This window comes from Euleptes europaea, chromosome 11, assembly GCF_029931775.1.
Source record: "Euleptes europaea isolate rEulEur1 chromosome 11, rEulEur1.hap1, whole genome shotgun sequence".
In the NCBI taxonomy this organism is placed as follows: Eukaryota; Metazoa; Chordata; class Lepidosauria; order Squamata; family Sphaerodactylidae; genus Euleptes; species Euleptes europaea.
Genome location: NC_079322.1, coordinates 12,452,389 through 12,472,499, shown reverse-complemented (window position 1 = coordinate 12,472,499; position 20,111 = coordinate 12,452,389). Strand labels below are relative to the sequence as shown.

The following is a 20,111-nucleotide window of genomic DNA, read 5'->3' as shown; positions in this document are numbered from 1 at the left end:
CCCCAAACCCAATTGCCACATAAAAAGGCATTTTCAGAGCATTTTCAGAACAAAAACAAAAAACGGAGCTATTTGAAAGGAATGGCGGGCGGGGGGAGCCTCGTTTTTAAAAGCCTTCTGCTCAGATAGAACTCCGAGGAAGCCAGAAGCATTTGAATTTCTGCCCCTTGACATCTTGCTTTGTAATTGGCTGTCTTCTTGCTGTGAGAGAAACCAAGCTTCTGTGTCCTGTGCTTTGCCTTATGCATGGGGATTTCAAGCCGGCTGAGCTCAGGGGAGAGGGAAGAATTGGGTTAATAGAGGGACGGGAAGTCCTGGGATTTGTGAGGGCTGCCATCCAGGTCATCTCTAATGGAGGGAAAACTCATGCATAACTCCAAGTCAGGACAGATGGGGAGCGAACGTGAGTGAAAGTACCCATGCATAAACAACCTAGGTATAAGGCAACTTCATGTGTTATCCTATTTTAGCCTCACTGTCAGCAAATTAGGATGATGATTTTCCAAAGTCATGAAGTGGGCATCATGGTTAAACAGGGTCTTCCCAGGGAATCTGGCCCTCCCAAGGCAAATCCAACATTGCACTTTTCATATTTCTCCTACTCTTGATGAACAAGACCTTCCAGAGGGAATGCCCTCTCGGGTTTTTGACTGTGTCATCATCCGCAGAGGCAGGCTCCCTTTGCTGTTCAGACTGGTGGGTTTCTGTCTCTCGGGTCTCCCCCAAAAAGTTTCTTGTCTTTTTCATGGAAATTGAGAGGAGTAAATGTTTCCTATTTTTATTATATTCATGTATTTATTGTTTATATTCATGTCCATATTCCCCCTGAAGGCTAATGCCTTCAGTTCTCCACTTTTTATTTTTTGCCTTTGTACATTTGCTTGTACTATGTAGGTATGTTGTGTGCTTTTTATAGCCAGTTTGTGTATAATAGAAGTCTGGTATGCATGTGGCATATAGTGCCGAATTATTTTGATGTACAAATGTATACGTTTTGAGGGGAAATGTGGTGCAAGGAAATAGACAATAATCACTGGCTCACTTTGTGCAAGGCTGAAGTGAAATCAGAACAGGTAATTCCAGGTCAAAACAGCAGGGATGAGAAATTTAAAATTACTTCTACTTGGGAGCCTCTGTTTCTTGCTTCTTCATTCTTTCTTACACTTACAGGCTTTGTACTTGGGGGATATCTAATGAAGGAAAAAGTGAGAAGCTATAACCAAGATGAAAATCCCTCCTAGACACATTTTTTAAAAAAGCGATTTCATTAAAAAGTTAATAATCTTTCTTATTTTTGTATTAATGAAATATTTAAAAAATCTTTTCTCTCTCCCCCCCCCCCACTATATCTGTCAAGGTACATAAATTACTAATAAGAATGAGCTGGGTACTAGATTCATTCGTCTTGATTAACATTCCTGCTGGCTAATGGGAATGAAGCCACTGATCTAACCCTTTCAATACCCACAGGTATTTGAGAAACAGTAGACACCGACTGCCCAATAAAGAGAGCCAGTGTGGTGTAGTGGTTAAGAGTTTGGAGCTGTGGACTCTGATCTGGAGAACTGGGTTTGACTCCCCACTCCTCCAACATGAGTGGTGGAGGCTAATCTGGTGAACTGGATTTGTTTCCCCACTCCTACACATGAAGCCAGCAGGATGACCTTTGGCTAATCACATTATCTCAGCCCTACCTACCTCACAAGGTGTCTGTTGTGGGGAGAGGAAGGGAAGGTGACTGTAAGCCGGTTTGATACTTCCTTAAGTGGTGAAGAAATTCAGCATATAAAAACCAACTCTCCTCCTCCTCTTTTTTCTTCTTCTTCTCCCTGAGTCAAAGAAATGGCCGCTGCTGCCATCTCAAAAAATGTGTGCTAGACATTTTGGGTTTCTGACTCCTTTTCTAAATGAGTTCTGCATAGAAGGGCACACAATATTTTTTCGTATTTATTTATTTAATTAAATTTATAATCCACCCTCCCCAGCCAAGACTCAGCTCAGGGCGACTCACATAAATATAATTATCATAAAACACACTAAAACAGTTAAAACAATGGTTAAAAACCAGCCCGTACAGTCAGTAAGCAATAATATATGGTGTGAGATATAGGCCACAGCAGAGTCTGCTGTATTCCACATCCCCCAAGATACAATGATTCAGGAGGGAGGGGGTGCAGGGTAGGGAGGCCAGCATTGATGGAAAACCCCTCCACAGAATATGGACTTTCATGGCAAAAAGCCACTTCATAGGGAAGCTCTGGTAGAGCGGCAGTGCTCTTCTGCTGCAGACAAAATGACAGTGTCTTATTTGTTTATTTGTGTGATAATTTAATTTGATTTATACCCCGCTGTATTTCCTGGCCAGGGCCGGCCTCATAGCGGCTAGCAATTATGAAATAGTCCAATACACAAAGTTCAACAATCAATAAAAAATTATAAACACTTATAAACATTTATTTTAAAAGCCATTAAAATCCAATTATACCAAATTAGGGCCATTTATAGAACATTAAGCCATAGAGAGGCAATCAGGCTGTCCCTCCACCATGAGCAATAAGATGGAACCAGAACAAAAAAAAAAGCGGGGGGGGGGGGGGAGGGAGGCCAACCATGTTATACACCCTTGCTGTCCTCAACCGTTGGCCTGGTGGAACATCTCAGTCTTACAGGCCCTGCGAAACTGTGTGAACAAATGGTTTAAATAAAACTAGTAAACTGCCAGAAGGCAGGAAGTGCAGTACTGTGGTACCTTCTCATCATCTGTTATCTATAACTAGCCAAACTGTTCAAACCCTGACATAGATAATCACACTGATTTATGACACCAGGTTTCTGTTTGCTCAACCCCCCCCCCCCCCCGGTAATTTTCAGTATAAGTATGAGGAAAATGGTTTTCTTTTTTTCCCCCATTGCATCTGAAGACACTTTTATCTACCTTTAAGGAGAATCAAGCTGGCTTACAATTGCCTTGCCAACCCAGGACCAACCCAGAGAATCCATAGTCAAAAATTTCTAACACACCATTATTAACATTTCAAACTTTATTAACATCTACAATTAGGGCTGTTGATTCGGTTCGGCCCGAACTGAAAAACAGCTGAATTTCCCCTGATTCGGTGGTTTTTAGTTCGGGACGAACCGAACTCAAAAATGGCAGGCAACCGGGGGGGCCGAATTCAGCGAGATCGGGAGTTCACTAATAAATCCGGCCAATTCGGGGCGCAGCAGCATAACCGTCAGTAAGTAGCATTCTCCTCCCCTGGCCAATCGGTGGCCAAGCTGGGCCTTCTTCTGGCCAATCAGTCAGGATTGAGTACTGGAGGAATCAGCTGCTGTGCGGCCCGGCCAGGGAGAGAGAGAGAAAGGGAAATCCTCGTGTGTGTGTGTGTGGGGGGTGCTTGTGCACATGCACTCCTTTCTGTGGCTGCAGGGGGCGTATTTTTTGGAGTACAGACCCCAAACTTTCAGCAGAGATTCAGACAAGCCTTCTTAAGAGACCACCCAAGTTTTGTAAACATTGGGTCAGGGGGTCCCGAGATATGGGCTCCCCCCTTTTTCTTTCCATGGCTGCAGGGGGCGCATTTTTGGGGGTACAGACCCCAAACTTTCAGTGGAGCTTCAGATGAGCCTTCTTAAGATACCACCCACATTTTGTAAACATTGGGTCAGGGGGTCTCGAGATATGGGCTCCACCCCTTTTCCCTCCCCCCCTTTTCCATTTCCGTGGCTGCAGGGGGCGCTTTTTTGGGGATACAGCCCCCAAACTTTCAGCATAGCTTCAGACAATCCTTCTTAAGATACCACCCAAGCTTTGTAAAGATGGGTTCAGTGGGGGCAGAAATATCGGCTCCCCCTTTTCTCTTTCCGTGGCTGCAGGGGGCGCATTTTTGGGGGTGCAGATCCCAAACTTTGAGGGGAGCTTCAGACAAGCCTTCTTAAGAGACCACCCAAGTTTTGTAAACATTGGGTCAGGGGGTCCCGAGATATGGGCTTTCCCCTTTCCCCTTTTCCCTATTGGGATGAATGGATCAGCTGATCCTGTGCATCTCCAGAGCAAAACGTCCCGTGCCTAATTGGAATCGTCTTGGATTACAAGTCCTCCCCAGCCCCTCCTGATGGAACAGAAGACAGCCACAGTAAGACCCCTTTGGGGGCTTTAATTTATAATTTTTCTCCTGTGTGTGTGTGTGTGGGGGGGAAGCAGAGTCTGTGTGTGTGTGGGGAGGGAGCAGTTTCTGTGGGTGGGGGGGGAAGCCAAAGGGGGCTTTTGCCGGTTCTGCCTGGGGTGTGTGTTCCCCCTCGAGTCTCTCTCTCCCTGGTTTGAGGGGGGGTTTCAGTTGTGTGTCTTCAGGTTTTCCCTCATTCATAAAAAACTCCTCATCTGTTTGTCGGGGCTGGGAGCTTTGTGCGTGGGTGGCAAGCTCTGTTCAGAGATGCACATTAAGGGTGGGGGGACCCCTTTCGGGGCCCATATCTCAGCCCCCCCTGACCCAATATTTACAAAACTTGGGGGTCTTTCAAGAAACGTCCTTTGAAGCTCTGCTGAAAGTTTGGGACCTCTACCCCCAAAAATGCCCCCCCAGAGCCGCGGAAAGGCGTGGTTGTGTTTTTAATGGCTTTATCCGGCCGAATTTTTTTCCTGAACTTTGAATTCCCGCTGAATTGCACGGACCCGAAGCGGGGGAGTTCGGACTTCGGCATATCCCGAATCTAAACGGGCCGAATTAATCCGAATCCGAACTATACCAAATTTTTTTAATTCAACAGCCCTTTCTACAATATGTTGATAACTTTTTAAACTTTTGGAATGAGAACTTAATAACTTTATTGGGAAAATTAAGTAGCCACAGCTTAATGGCAACAGCTACAATAGCCTTGGTGCAGCATTGGGCTGAAGCAGGTACATCAGCCGACCCCAATGCAGCAGGATGTATGATCCCACCCACAGCGATGCCGTGGTGGTATGTGGGGGAAGGGGTGGTGCTATTAAGGTTGAAACCAGGACGTTCGCCACTAGGTGTTACCCACACCACTTAGAGAAGAGGCTGCCTGACCATCGATCTTGTCCTGTCCCCTTAAGCCTCTTCCCCAAAACCCCTAATTGGGGTCCCCCATCCCGAGGAAAGGGGCATGCAAGCCACTTTCCCAAGCAAAGTGATTCCAGCTCCCATGCCCGACTGCCTAAGCTGCGACAATATGAAAACCGAGTACCCCATGCCTTGGGTGGGATGGGTGGGACAAAGCAGGAGATGGATTGAGCTCCCTGGGGTCACAGCCCCGACTTTAAAGGGGATGGGAGGACCTGAGTGAAAACCTCAGCCTCCGGTCCCTCGTTCCAAGCCCCGCCCACCAAAACCCAAGCTGCCTTCCCATTGGCCCTTTCAAACTTCCCGTTGGCCCTTTCAAACATTGGCCCTTCCTCCTGGCTCACATGGCCACAGCACGAGGCAGGCACCTCCTGCCTCATGCCCCAGCTGCCCAGGCGAGCCGCCGCCCACCTTGACTTTCGTTTCTCCTTGGCCCAGGTGGCAAATGAGGCTTCCGGTTAACTAGGAACCATCGCTTTTCTTCCTTTCCTCACAACAGACACCTTGTGAGGTAGGTGGGCCTGAGAGCATGTGACTAGCCCAAAGTCACCCAGCTGGCTTCATGTGGAGGAGTGGGGAAACCAACCCGGTTCACCAGATTAGAGTCCACTGTTCTGAACCATTATGCCATGTTGGCTCTCTCCAGTAAGGTGATACTGGACTCAAATCTTGTTCACCTATAGATTAGCGTACAATTCAAAGAACAGTCCAGTGAACTGCTGATTGATTGCAAAATCTGCCCTCGTAGGATTTCACAGTTATCCTTCCTTACCAGGGCCAAGGCTCCCTTTCCCTCTGATGGGTTTTGTTCACCCATTATGGAAAAGTATTCTCTATGGCAGCTGCAGTTTCATTGAGACAGTCAACCATTGTAGTTCCAGTTTTCACATGAAAAGCTTTTTTATGCAGTTCCAGCCTAAAGCCTGTTCTTTTTACTTCCACCTGGTCTTTTTGTGGGGGCGGGGGGAGTCATTTTAACTAGCTATTTCTCTGCATTGCTTTGGGGTTTGTTTTTAATAACAAAAGGTGACCTTTGGGGACATGTGAGATTTCCCCCGGAAACCACTTTTTACAGCTAAATTAAAAGATGAAGAAGACTTGGTTTTTATATGCTGATTTTCTCTACCTTTTAAGAGAATCAAACAATCTTACAATCACACATGAAGCTGCCTTATACTGAATCAGATACTTAGTCCATCAAAGTCAGTATTTTCTACTCAGACTGGCAGCAGCTCACCAGGTTCTCAGGTGGAGGTCTTTCACATCACCTACATGCCTAGTCCCTTTAACTGGAGATGCCGGGGATTGAGCCTGGGGTCTTCTGCATGCCAAGCAGATGCTCTACCACTGAGCCACAGCCCCTCACCTTCCCTTTTCCTCCCCACAACAGACACCTTGTGAGGTAGGTGGGGCTGAGAGAGTTCAGAGAGAACAATGACTAGCCCAAGGTCACCCAGCTGGCTTCATGTGTAGGAGTGGGAAAATCAACCAGGTTCTCCAGATTAGCGTCTGCTGCTCATGTGGAGGAGCGAGGAATCAAACCCAGTTCTCCAGATGAGAGACCATCACTCCTAACCATTACACCATGCTGGCTGGAGATAGGGTTGCCAAGTGCCTGGAGGTGGTGGGTACAATCCCGCCAATCCACCAGGCTGCCCGCTGACCAGCTGAGGGCCGGCGGGCAGTGCATGCATACTTGCCTGCGCAACATGCCTATGTCAATTCTGGGTTTACGTGGAAGCAACATGGATGCTCTAGCAACCTCCGCAGAAACTCTGTGGAAACCATAGAGCTTCGTCAGAGATTGCTAGAGCGTCTGCATTGTTTCCGAGTAAATCCGGAAGTGATGTAGGCGCATAGCACAGGATGTGTGCACGCATCGCACCAGGCGCACCTGCCGCACCTGCTGATGGAGCTACAGGACCTGGTAAGCCTAGTTGGGGAGAAAGCATGCTGAGTGTAGGGCTGTTGAAAAAAACAATTTGGTAAAATTCAGATTCGGCAAAATTCAACCCGTTTTTATTCAGGAGATGCCAAAGTCCGAACTCCCCCGCTTCGGGTCCGTGCAATTCGGCATGAGATCCGGAGTTCGGGGGAAAATTCGGCCGAATAAAGCCATTAAAAACACAATCGTGCCTTTCCACGGCTCCGGGGGGGCATATTTTGGGGTAGAGGTCCCAAACTTTCAGCGTAGCTTGAGGGGACCCTTCTTGTAAGAACCCCCAAGTTTTGTGAAGATTGGGTCAGGGGGGGTTGAGATATGGGCCCCGAAAGGGGTCCCCCCTCCTTAATGTGCATCTCTGACAATGGGGGTTTGCAGTTAGCAGAGCTTGCCGCCCACTCCCGAAGCTCCCAGCCCCGACAAACAGCTGAGCTGGGGGAAGCAAGGGCAAGGCAGGTGCAAAGAGGTTGCAAACCATGCAAAGCAACACATTGGCAACCATGCAAACCATGCAAAGCAACACATTTGAAACCATGCAAAGCAACAGGTGACGCCTGGGAGTTTGCAAACCATGGAAAGGGACAGAGGCATGCTAGCTATTCATAAGGAGCAGGAGGGGGTGGAATTTCCCCTTTTGCATTGGACTTGGGACCAGGAAAATGCATTCTTTAAGTCACAATTTGAAAACCAGTTTTGAGCAAGCATCAAAATAGACCTAACCGATCTTATGAATGAGGGAAAACCTGAGGACACACAACTGAAGCTCTCCCTCAAACCAGGGAGAGAGAGACTCGAGGGGCAGAATGGGCGAAAGCCCCCTTTGGCTCCCCCCCACCCACAGAAACTGCTCCCTCCGCACACACACACAGACTCTGCTTCCCCCCCACACACACAGGAGAAAAATTATAGAGAAAAGCCCCAAAATGGGTCTTACTGTGGATGTCTTCTGTTCCATCTTCTTTGCACCTGCCCCACCCTTGCTCCCCGCAGCTCAGCTGTTTGTCGGGGCTGGGAGCTTTGGGCGTGGGAGGCAAGCTCTGCTAATTGCAAACCCCCATTGTCAGAGATGCACATTAAGGATGGGGGGACCCCTTCCCGGCCCCATATTTCGCCCCCCGATCCAATCATTACAAAACTTGGGGGTTCTTGCAAGAAGGGTCCTCTGAAGCTATGCTGAATGTTTGGGGGCTCTACCACCAAAAATGCACCCCCTGCAGCCACGGAATGGTGCGAATGTGTGCTATAAATGGAATAAAAATGCATATTAAGGGGGGGACCCCTTCCGGGGCCCATATTTCGGCCCCCCCTGATCCAATCTTTACAAAACCTGGGGGTTCTTGCAAGAGGGGTCCTCTGAAGCTATGCTGAATGTTTGGGGGCTTTACCCCAAAAAATATGCCCCCTGCAGTCACGGAATGGCTCAAATGTGCACACGCACCCCCCCCAAGGGGGATCTCTCTCACACACAAACAGATACTCTCTCTTTCTCTCCCCGGGCCATGCAGCAGCTGGGCTCATGCACTCAATCGTGACTGATTGGCCAGAAGAAGACCCAGCTTGGCCACCGATTGGCCACGGGAGAATGCTGCTTACTAACTGATGGTTATACTGCTGCGCCGAACCCTGAATTTGCCGAATTTATTCACCGAACACCCCGAACTCACTGAATTCGGCTCCCCGTTTTCCCGCCTTTTTTGAGTTCGGTTCCATCCGAACTAAAAACCGCCGAATCAGGGGCAATTCAGCTGTTTTTCATTTCAGGACTAACCGAATCGACAGCCCTAGCTGAGTGCCGCACTGTACCTTCTTTGAAGTTGCAGCTTCCACTTTAAAGGAAGGATGCAGTGGGTTGAATCCTGTGGTTCTGTCCAGGAGGTGCTGTCCTCCCACAGAAGGAGCTGATTCCTCATGCTGTTCTGGGCATTACATGGATGAATTTTGTTGGATAGCTTGTCCTATCACATCTCAAGAACCTTTAAAGGCTAGGGCAAGGCAAATAGTCACAAATTTCCATTTTTACGGCCATTTTGGGTCCTTCATTCCCAGTGCTGAGGAAGGGTGTCCCCCCAATTTTTAAATTGTATTATTTATGAGAGCAATAACATAACTGCAAATTCTGGAAAGTAACTGGAGAAGACAATCATGCTAGGAAAAGTTGAAGGCAGCAGGAAAAGAGGAAGACCTAACAAGAGATGGATTGACTCAATAAAGTAAGCCATGGTCCTCAGTTTGCAAGACCTGAGCAAGGCTCTTAGAGATAGGATGATTTGGAGGACATTGATTCATAGGGTCGCCATGAGTCGGAAGTGACTTGACGGCACTTAACACACACACAATAACATGAAAGTATAATAAAACCCATACATTAAAAAAACAAATAAATGGTAAAAGGCCAGGGAATGGGGGGGGGAGGATAATGTTGAAGTGGTTACATAAGAATAGCATGAAAAACATGAATGGAAATTATATGAACAGAAAATACATAAACTTCTACTCAGGATGCATGACCAGTATTCAGTAGAGGATAGAATGGACAACTAAAAAAATTAATCTCTACCATTAAGTACTGCAAGGACAATTAAAATAATCCTCACTTCGGCAGCACATATGCTAAAATTGAAACGATACAGAGAAGATTGGCATGGTCTCTGCTCAAGGAGGGTTTTTTTTTTTCCATTTGGCCATCAGGTCAAACTCCCAGCTTAGGGTTGCCAGGTCCTTCTTTGCAACTGGCAGGAGATTTTTGGGGCGGAGCCTGAGGAGGACGGGGTTTGGGGAGGGGAGGGACTTCAATGCCATAGAGTCCAATTATCCAAGTGGCCATTTTCTCCAGGTCAACTGATCTCTATTGGCTGGAGATCAGTTGTAATAGCAGGTGATCTCCAGCTAGTACCTGGAGGCTGGCAACCCTATCTCAGCACTACACAACATCCAACCATGGCAAGTGAGCCTCTCCTTCAGAGATCTTTCCAAATCTGTCTCCTCATGCTAATAGTATTGCTGTTGATTTCTCTTCTTTTTGTGTTTCAGATAAATGTTAACAGGCCCTAGCTCGGGCAACATTATAGTCAACGGGAAGAATATGGAGACAGACCTTGCTGCCATTGGGAGTATGTCCTCAGTATAATGTGCTGTTTGATTCTTTGACTGTCCAAGAACATTTGTTTCTTTATGGGACTGTGAAGGCCCCCATCTGGACAAAAATGCAGTTCCATCAACATGTCACGAGGTTGGTAATTATTATGAGCTGCATTTCAGAAATGCATTCCTTCAATTCTACTCCTGGGAGAAGGGTAGGATTGCCAGGTTCCTCTTCACCATTTGTGGGAGGTTTTGGAGGTGGAGCCTGAGGAGGGTGGGGTTTGGGGAGGGAAGGGACTTCAATGCCATAGAGTCTAATTGTCAAAGTGGCCATTTTCTCCAGCGGAACTGATCTCTGTGACCTGGAGATCAGTTGTAATCCCAGGAGATCTCCAGCCACCACCTGAGGCTGACAACCCTAATTGTAGCTCAAAAATGAGACCCCCCACCCAAATAAGATGTGTAGTTCCACAGGAGGAGGTGCCCATATTCTGGGGTTGCCAGGTCCCTCCTCTCAATCTGTGGGAGGTTTTAGAGGGTGGAGCTAGGGCATGTGCACACAATTAGTTCACTTCCAGGTTTACCCCAGGAAGCCCCACAATGGCATGGCTGCTTTAGCATTCAAGCAGCTCTGGCTATGTGATGCTTCTGGGAGTAAACCTGAAAGTGATGTAATTGTGTGTGTGCGGCTGCATTTGCATGTAGGGCTGTTGAATTTTTTTTTTTTGTAAAATTCAGATTCGGCAAAATTCAGCCCATTTTGATTCGGGAAATGCCGAAGTCTGAACTCCCCTGATTCGGATCCGTGCAATTCGGCAACAAGGTTGGAGTTCGCGAATAAATTCAGCCATTTAAATCCATTAAAAACACATTCACGCCTTTCTGTGGCTCCGGGGGGGGGCATTTTTGGAGGGGGAGGCCCCAAACTTTCAGCGTAGCTTGAGGGTACCCTCTCAGGTTTGGTGATGATTGGGGCAGGGGGTCCCAAAGTATGGGGCCCGGAAGGGGTCCCCCCCATGATCAGCCCATTGGAATGAATAGAAATTAATAGACCGTTTGGACTTGGAGTTTGCAAAACCATGCAAAGCAACACGTGACGCGCGACCTTGGGAGTTTGCAAACCATGGAAAGGGACAGAGGCGCGCTATCTATGCATATGCCATAAAACCCCAGTACAGCTCGGTTCAAAGCAGAAAGCACCTACAAACGACCCAAGGAAGAGGCGGGGCAGTTGGTGAGCAGAGGGAGAGACTCACACATGTGCACCGCCGCACAGGCTGGCTCAACTCCAGGCGAGGATTGGCCACTGGCCACGGGCAGAAAAAAGCACAACGCTAACTCCCACAGAGGTGAGCGGGCACAAACAGAAGGCCCCACCGGCACAACTTGCAATCCCCCCTTTGGCTTCCCCCCACTCACAGAAACTGCTTCCCCCCCCCCACACACACACAGGAGAAAAGGTATAGAGGAAAAAACCCAAAATCAAACTGTGTGGATATCTTCCAGCAGGAGCAGGGACGAGAAGTAAATCCAATCCAGTCCTATTCCAGTAAGCAGGCATCGGGATTAATCAGGATGTCTCAGAGCCAGGACGGAGCAGAACCACCAAAATGGAAGGAATCCAGACTCGAGTGGGGGCGGGAGGACAGGAGTTTTTTTACTCTTGTCCTGGGAAATTCAAAAAAGGGAGAATCCCTGTTCTGATTGGCCAGGAGAAGACCTGGCTTGGCCACCATTGGCCGTGGGAGAATGCTTCTAGTTGCTTACTAAGTGACAGTTATGCTGCTGGTTCGGAGCCCCCAAATTTGCTGAATTTATTCGGCAATCGCCCCGAACTCTCCGAATTTGGCTCGTCGTTTTCCCGCCTTTTTTAAAATTTGGTTCCATCCGAACTGGAAACCGCCGAATCGGGGGAAATTCGGTTGTTTTTTGGTTTGGATGGAATTGAATCGACAGCCCTATTTGCATGTGACTGCTACTCAGGAGCAGCCAGGTGAATTGGGAGGCAATTGCTCGCCGAAACCACCCACCTGGCAACCTTACGGTGTCCACACCCACTGACTTGGCTACTACCAATGAGAGATGACTTTATGATTCAAAGCAGGGTTTGGATGCAGAGTGTGAGGAAAAGCATAACAATAGGAACATTAGAAATACTAGAGAAATACTAGAATAACACAGTTGTTTCCAGTTTGATTCGGGAAATCCCTGCAACAATAAATAATAATAATGATTTGACTCAAAATGGTGTGTGCAGTTGGCCAGATTGATGTTACATGCTGGAAACTTGATAGTACAAGGGCACTGTTAACATAGTGCCTATGAAACTCTCTTGCTCTTAATTTACTCTTTTAAGTAATAGTTTCTTCCCCCACCCAGAATTTTTTTAAATATGTATAGAATACAAAAAAAAACTCCACAATGTAACATTAATTAAGCTTTTCCTTACTTTAATAAATAATAATAAATATGCCTGATAACAAATGTGTTAAAATATGAAAGAAATATTAAAATACAGCTCCAGAAATAACAACATTATAATACTTAATTTAATACTCAGGTCAATTAGAAAGATACTTCTAACTTTTGTTACTAATTCATTAATATTAGACAACCTCATACCAATAAAGCATACATTATCTTACATTAACAAAATAACCCACGAATAATCAACATTCAATAGAAATATCAAATATATATAAAACTACAGCTGCTCATGGTAACATCACACAATTGTACCAGTTAAAAGATCAGCTTAACTCTCACTTCCAAATAATGATTTCCACAATTTTTTTTTAAACTAGGTTTTTGCAACTTGACACAAACAATTTCCACCAACTTCGGTACTTCTACAATCAACCAGACTTTTATCAGCCAATAGTTTTTTTAATCTTTCAAGCTTTTTGCAATTATCAGCATCAGTTATTAGTTCCAAAATCATAGGTGTGTCCATGAGAAGAACAATATCTGTTACTAATCCCAATAATACTATTTTAGGTTCATTTGGAATTTAGTGATCCATTGTATCTCCAGTAATTTTTTCTTCTTCATCATCATCATCATTAACCTTTATTGACATGCCAGAGAATAAAAATAAAACAACAATATACCTCCAAGGGACAATACATATAATTCACAATTCGGGTTAATAAAACTTTTATTGTTCTTTAACAACTCCTGTAAGAAATTCAGCCACAGTAGCCGTAATTTTAGGATCCTGATCACTCAATAAAAATTTACATTTCACTTCATTGTTCCTGTATCTCATGGACTGGAGCAAAGTAAATAACAGTTTATCCTGCAGAGTCACATAAAGAGAGCAGTCTAAGAGGATGTGATCAATTGTATCAGGCAAATTTAAGCCACATGGGCATAAGCGTTCATGCCTGGGGATCTGAAGATATCGGCCTGAGAGCATCCTAGATGGGAATGCGTTAAGTAATATTTTCTTCCAAAATGTATTAACTACAGATTATGTCCAATACATGTGTTTGAAGTCTTCATTTACTAGACTAGTGGTTAAGATGTTGGACTAGGATCTGGGAATCCCAGGTTTGAATCCCCACTTGCACTGTGGAAGCTTACTGGGTGACCTTGGGCCAGTTACACACATTCAGCCCTAATTCTGGCTAGCATTTGGATGAGAGACCTCCAAGGAATACCAGGGATGTGATGTTGAGGCAGGCGATGGCAAACCACCTCTGTACTTCTGTTGCCTTGAAAACCCTACACCGGGATGTCAAACATAAGGCCCGCGGGCTGGATCCAGCACCTTGAAAGCTCATATCCGGCCCGCAAGCCAGCCGAGGCAGCCCACCCCCACTCTCGATCTGGGCTGAGACATGTCCCGCCCCATCCAAGTGACATTTATGTCATATCTGGCCATCGTAACAATTGAGTTTGACACCCCTGCCCTACAGTCAGCTGTGACTTAACAACAAAAATTGAAATCCAACAAAATGCACAGACTCCAGTACATGCAGGCTATCTATGCGTGCATCGCACACCCTTGGTGACAGAAGTGCAAATGTATAAACTATTACAGGAATGAGTCTTCCCTCTTCTTCCACTGCAGATTAACATATTCTGCATCCATGAAAGGCAGATAAGTGAGGCCCTCCCACAAATCACAAAATCACACAAGCTTGGAAGAGACCATAAGGGCCATCCAGTCCAACCCCCTGCCATGCAGGATCCCACAATCAAAGCACTCCCGACAGATGGCCATCCAGCCTCTGCTCAAAGACTTCCAAAGACGGAGACTCCACCCCCCCCAAGGCAGCGCATTCCACCATCGAACCACCCTCACCTTCAGAAAGTTCTTCCTAATGTTTAGGTGGAATCGTTTTTCTCTTAGTTTAAATCCATTACTCCGTGTCCTAGTCTCTGAAGCAACAGAGAACAAGCTAGTTCCCTCATTAACATGGCATCCCTTCAAATATTGAAACATGGCTATCATGTCACCCCTTAACCTTCTCTTCTGTTGACTAAACAAACCCAGCTCCTTAAGTCTCTCCTCATAGATTCCAGACCTTTGACCATTCTGGTCACTCTTCTCTGGACACGCTCCAACTTGTCAACATCTTTCTTAAATTGTGGAGCTGAAAACTGGACACAGTATTCCAAGTGAGGTCTTTTATATATATATATATATTGTATTTTTATAACATGAAATAAAATGAACAATAAATAATAAAAGAAAATATAAAAGAAAATACAAAAGAGTATCAATGAAATAATCTACATTAATACAATCTAAATAAAAAACATAGAAAGTTCAAAGAACCACTTTGCCCCTCCACCCACCATAAAAAGTGACCCATCACCAGACTTCCGAAGAAGTGTCTAAACAGTTTTAAAGATATCGTTATTAACAATAATATAAAGAATATACAAAACCTGTTTCTATAACTCACTAACTAATTTAGTAAAATCCATTTTTGCCAGTTTATCCCAATATGTGACGGCCTTCGCCCATGTTATTTTAAATTCTTCCATATATTTTCTGTGTAGGAATTCTGTTAATTTGGCCATCCTCATATACATCCATAATTTTTCTCTCCAGTCCCTAATTGAAGGTTTATTTACTGGCTTCCAGACTCTAGCTATTACAATTCTTGCAGCAGCAAAGCTATATTGACAAATGACCCTATCATTTCTATCCATTTTTTCTTGGGGAATCCCCAATAATCAAAATGCAGGATTTCTTTTTTACTCTCATATTAATCAAATTATTAGTTTCTCTTTTAACCTTTTCCCCCCCAAAAATAATTTTTTACATATCCACCAGGCGTGCATAAAAGTGCCTTTTTCCTTTCCACATTTCCAGCATAAATCTGTGCCTCCTTTTTTTCATTTTGCTTATCATTTCTGGAGTTATATACCACCTTTAAACCATTTTATATAAATTCTCTCTAATTTCGTTAGTAATTGAAACTGCTGACCCCTGAGTTTGGCTCGGCCTCGGCAGATCTGGCTCCCCGAGTCCAACCGCTGTTGGGCCAACCTAAAGAAATCGGGCTACTCTTGCAGCAAGAGGCCTTGCCGATCGTGGCAGTGGCTGCTGCTGTCAAACTCGAAAAGGATCGGGCTCTCGCTGACCAGAAGCGAGTGGAGGAGCAACTGTTGGCAGACACGGCTGCTGCTAGGGCGCAAACAGTGGCAGAAGCTGATGTATGACCGAAGGTGGGCAGGGGACTGGGACAATCTTTCCCCTCATTTTCCCCGGATGGTGGCCTGCCTCGAGATCTGGCGCGCAGACGACGGCTTGCTTTCGCTTCCGACATGCTGGAGTACTCGGATGATGAGGACTTATATACAGGGGAGGAATGGAATACCCATTTCCGAGTCAGCCAACCCCGATGTACTGGAGGATCCGAGAAGGAGATCCATGTCCTACGGTTTCAAAACCGGGGCCTAACGGATCGTATGGCCCGTATGCAGGACCAAATGGACCTACTGATGCGTGAATACGACCGTCTAAAGTGATCTCAAACCCCGGCGCCACAGCCGCAAGTGCCTCCGGCGCCACAGCCGCAGGTACCGCCACAGCCACAGCCGCAAGTACCGCTGCCACAAGCACCCCCAGCGCAGCCGCCCAGCCACCCCTAGTGCCGCTGCCCCAACCACTACCTGGGCAACCACCGGCACCACCCCCGGGGACCCCGATTGTGCAGTGGAATCAGCCCCACTTACGAGTGACATATGACAGCACCGTGGATACGTTGCCCTGTTTTCTACACCAAGTGGACAGCTATATGAGGGAACAGGGCATAACTTTCCCACTGAAAATAGCAGAGTATGGTTCGTTTCCTCACTTTTGGTAGGAAAAGCCGTGGATTGGATGGTCCTCCAGTTCGACACCCGGGCCCAATCCATCCGCGCTCTCAACGAGTTTATGCGAGCATTAAGACGATGATTTGAAGACCCATTCCAAGGGGAGAAGGCCAAGGCTGCCCTCCTACAGCTTCATCAAGGATCCTCATCAGTCAGAGACTTTGCTGATGAGTTTCAGAGACTTGCGAGTAAAATCGTGGATTGGACTGAGGCTACCCGGGTGCATTATTTCCGAGAAGCTTTATACCCCGAAATATTGAACTGGGCTTATATGCAACGGGATCCAGCCACCCTAGAGGAATGGATCCTACTGGCGGAAGAAGTGGAAAGCCCCCACCAATTCATAACCCTGGCCCGATGTCGGGCCAAGGAGGGAGGTAGCCAGAAAACACGTCTGAGGGGCGCAGCTCCTGTCCCACGGAGACCAGCTCAACCCGCGCAAGACCGAGTGTCGCACTTTCAAAGGGGAGCCTGCCTTGTTTGCAGTGCCATGGGTCATTTTGCTGCGGCCTGCCCGTTTCGTTCGGAGCAACCAACTCCCGCTCCCTGCCCAGATGGGACACCTCGCAGAAGAGGACGAGCTCGAAGGAGAAGTGCCACTACGGATCGCAGTGTTGCCCCAGGACAGAACATGCCCCCAGCCCTCCACATCGAGGAGCCGACACACGAGCCTTCGCCAGCGGACCCGTCGGGGTCCCGGATTACAATTGCCCCAACAGGGGATGGTTCCTTATCGTCGGGTGAAGACCACCACTGGGATTCTGCCTTGAACCTAGAGTCTCCCCTGGATCTTTCAAAAAATGGACTGGGTCTGCGGTGAGTGGAGCGGCCCTGCAGACGTTTCTGCCAAACCCAAGGCTCCTGTGATGGTGAGTGAAGTGGGAGAAACTGTGTATGTGGATGTGGTGTTACAACATTATAGAAAGGGACCCCAGTTACAAGTCAAAGCCCTCATTGACTTGGGATGTGCCCATTCTTTGATCAATGAAGCCACTTTCAAGGCGCTCCAGGTAAAATCAGTACCTTTACCGACCCAGATGGATGACAGTGACTTCAAAGGTGGGCCAGTTGAACGTCACACTTGGGGGGTGGCAATGGGCATAGGCCACCATTGGGAGCAAATTGACTTCACTATAGCCCCCAATATACGATACGCTGTGGTGTTGGGAATAAATTGGCTGAGGGGACACAGCCCCTCCATTGATTGGGGGGCTGAGACTTTGACATTTTCCAGCCCAAGTTGCGAATGGCATCGGTACGAAGTGGCTGTTAAAACCACACTCCCGATAACCCCTGCCTTGGCTTCAGACACCCCTGAGTCATCCCAACTACCTGCCGAATATCAGGACTTTGCGGAAGTCTTTAATGTACAAGAGTGCAATGTGCTACCCCACCACTGCAAATCTGACTGTGCTATTGAGGTGGTGGGGGAGGGGAACCTGCCTAAAAGCAAGATTTATCCCATGAGCGCTTCTGAAAGAACAGTGCTTCATGATTTCTTGGACAAGAATCTAGCTCGAGGTTTTATCCGACCCTCTACCACTCCATATTCAGCCCCCACTTTCTTCGTGCGCAAGAAGACCGTTGACTTGCGATTGTGCATTGACTTTCAAAAACTCAATGCGGTCACCCAAACCAATGCCTACCCCATTCCTCTGATCTCAGATCTTTTGGGGCAGTTAAAGGAGGGACGCATTTTTACCAAGTTAGACTTGGTCAAAGCCTATTATAGAATCAGAATTCGAGAAGGGGACGAGCCCCTCACAGCCTTTTCCAGTTGTATGTTTGAATATTTGGTGATGGCTTTTGGATTAAAGGGGGCTCCGGGGGTCTTCATGCAACTCATTAACGAGATACTACATGACTTGTTGTATAAAGGAGTGGTGGTTTATTTAGATGACATTCTTATTTACTCTAAAACCATGGATGAACACGTTGCCCTGGTTAGGGAAGTGTTACAACATCTTAGAAACAATCAACTCTATGCTAAGGTGTCCAAGTGTGAATTTCACCAAACACAGTTGACTTTTCTGGGCTATATAATTTCGCACCAAGGACTCACAATGGACCCGGAGAAAGTACAGGCCTTAACCAATTGGGAACCACCCTCAACCCGTAAACAGGTTCAGAGATTTCTCGGGTTTGCAAATTTCTACAGGGGGTCCCTCCCAAACTTTGCTCAAATTGCGCTACCCATCACAGATCTCCTTAAGACTAAGGGAAAGGGAAGCGCAGCAGTCCTGCCCTCGGCGAAAGTGAATTGGACACCCCAGTGCCAAGCTGCTTTTGACAGTCTCAAACAACTGTTTACCTCCGAACCGGTACTGAAACACCCTGATCCGGAACAAATGTTCATAGTACAGGTGGATGCTTCCAACGTTGCAATGGGGGGTGCATTACTACAGCAAGGGAGGGACAGTCAACTCCATCCGTGTGCGTACTTCTCTAAGATGTTCATGCAGTCTCAGCTCAATTGGCCTGTCTGGGAAAAAGAAGCGGCCGCAGTCAAGCATACCCTCATGGCGTGGAGACAATTTTTAGACAGTTCTAAAATGCCTTTTGAAGTGTGGAGCGATCACAGGAACCTGGAAGCGTTAACTCACAATGGTTCCGGAGAAAGTACAGGCTCGTAAACTGTCTGCAAAACAGGTACGCTGGGCGGACTTCTTTGCCCAATTTCGCTTCGTATTAAAATATGTGCCAGGGAAGCAAAACTTGCTGGCTGATGCTTTATCTAGACTGCCCCAATACCCTGCCAAGATTGAGCGCCCCACCGAGTCTCTCTTCACTCCTGCTCAGAGGGGTTTGCTGCCCACCTTGGCAGTACAAACCCGGTCGCAGACCCTGCTCCCAACACAGTCTTCGCAGAGGGGGAAACCCAAAACCCTACCACATCGGTCGGCCCGTCTACCCCACTCTCCACGCCGACTCAGGTTCCACCCCTCAAGCCGTCTCGAAATGCCAGTCTTGAGAAGCACAGGCCAGTCTGCCCAGGCGAACCGACCACCCAAACCCCCCCGATGGCACCGGCACCTTCACCTGCATCAAAACCGGCTAGCGTGGCGCCCACAACGCCGGACATAGAGGGACTAACCGATTCCTTTAGGGAATCCCTCCGCCACAGTTGCCGAGCCGAACTCTCTGCGAAAACCCTCCCAACTCTTCTAATTGAACGCAGGGGTTATTGGTATAAGGACTCCAAGTTATACATATCTAAGGTACTGCGGAGGGAAGTTCTGCATCTGGTTCATGGTGCCAAAACTGCAGGACACTTTAGTTTTCTTAAGACTTTGCATCTACTGAGACAATTTTGGTGGGCGGGCATGCGAACTGACGTGGATTCGTTCATCCGCAGTTGCCCAGTGTGTGCTGCTGCCAAGAGACTCCAGGGCAAGCCACCCGGATTGTTGCAACCTTTAGAAACCCCCACCAGACCCTGGGAAGTGATTGCAATGGATTTTATGACTGATCTACCCCCCAGCGAGGGAAAAACTGTACTTTGGGTAGTCACAGACCTGTTCTCAAAACAGGTGCATCTTGTACCTTGCGCAGGTATCCCTTCCACCCCAAAACTGGCCCGCCTCTTCGTGACGCACATTTTTCGATTGCACGGATTTCCGCACAAGGTGGTCAGTGACCGCGGAAGTAGTTATGTGGCTAAATTC

The 20,111-nt window shown here is 47.1% G+C and overlaps 1 protein-coding gene and 1 pseudogene across 1 annotated transcript in view; both read left to right on the top strand.

The window, feature by feature from the left end:
• ABCA13 (ATP binding cassette subfamily A member 13) overlaps window positions 1-20,111 on the top strand; it is a 271,361-nt gene that overhangs the window by 46,487 nt on the left and 204,763 nt on the right. The window contains 4 exon segments of the mRNA XM_056857874.1: window positions 10,068-10,125; window positions 10,127-10,262; window positions 15,581-15,795; window positions 16,120-16,220. Of these exon segments, the coding sequence (XP_056713852.1) occupies window positions 10,068-10,125; window positions 10,127-10,262; window positions 15,581-15,795; window positions 16,120-16,220 (510 nt within the window).
• Window positions 9,616-9,702, top strand: LOC130484893 (U6 spliceosomal RNA; annotated as a pseudogene).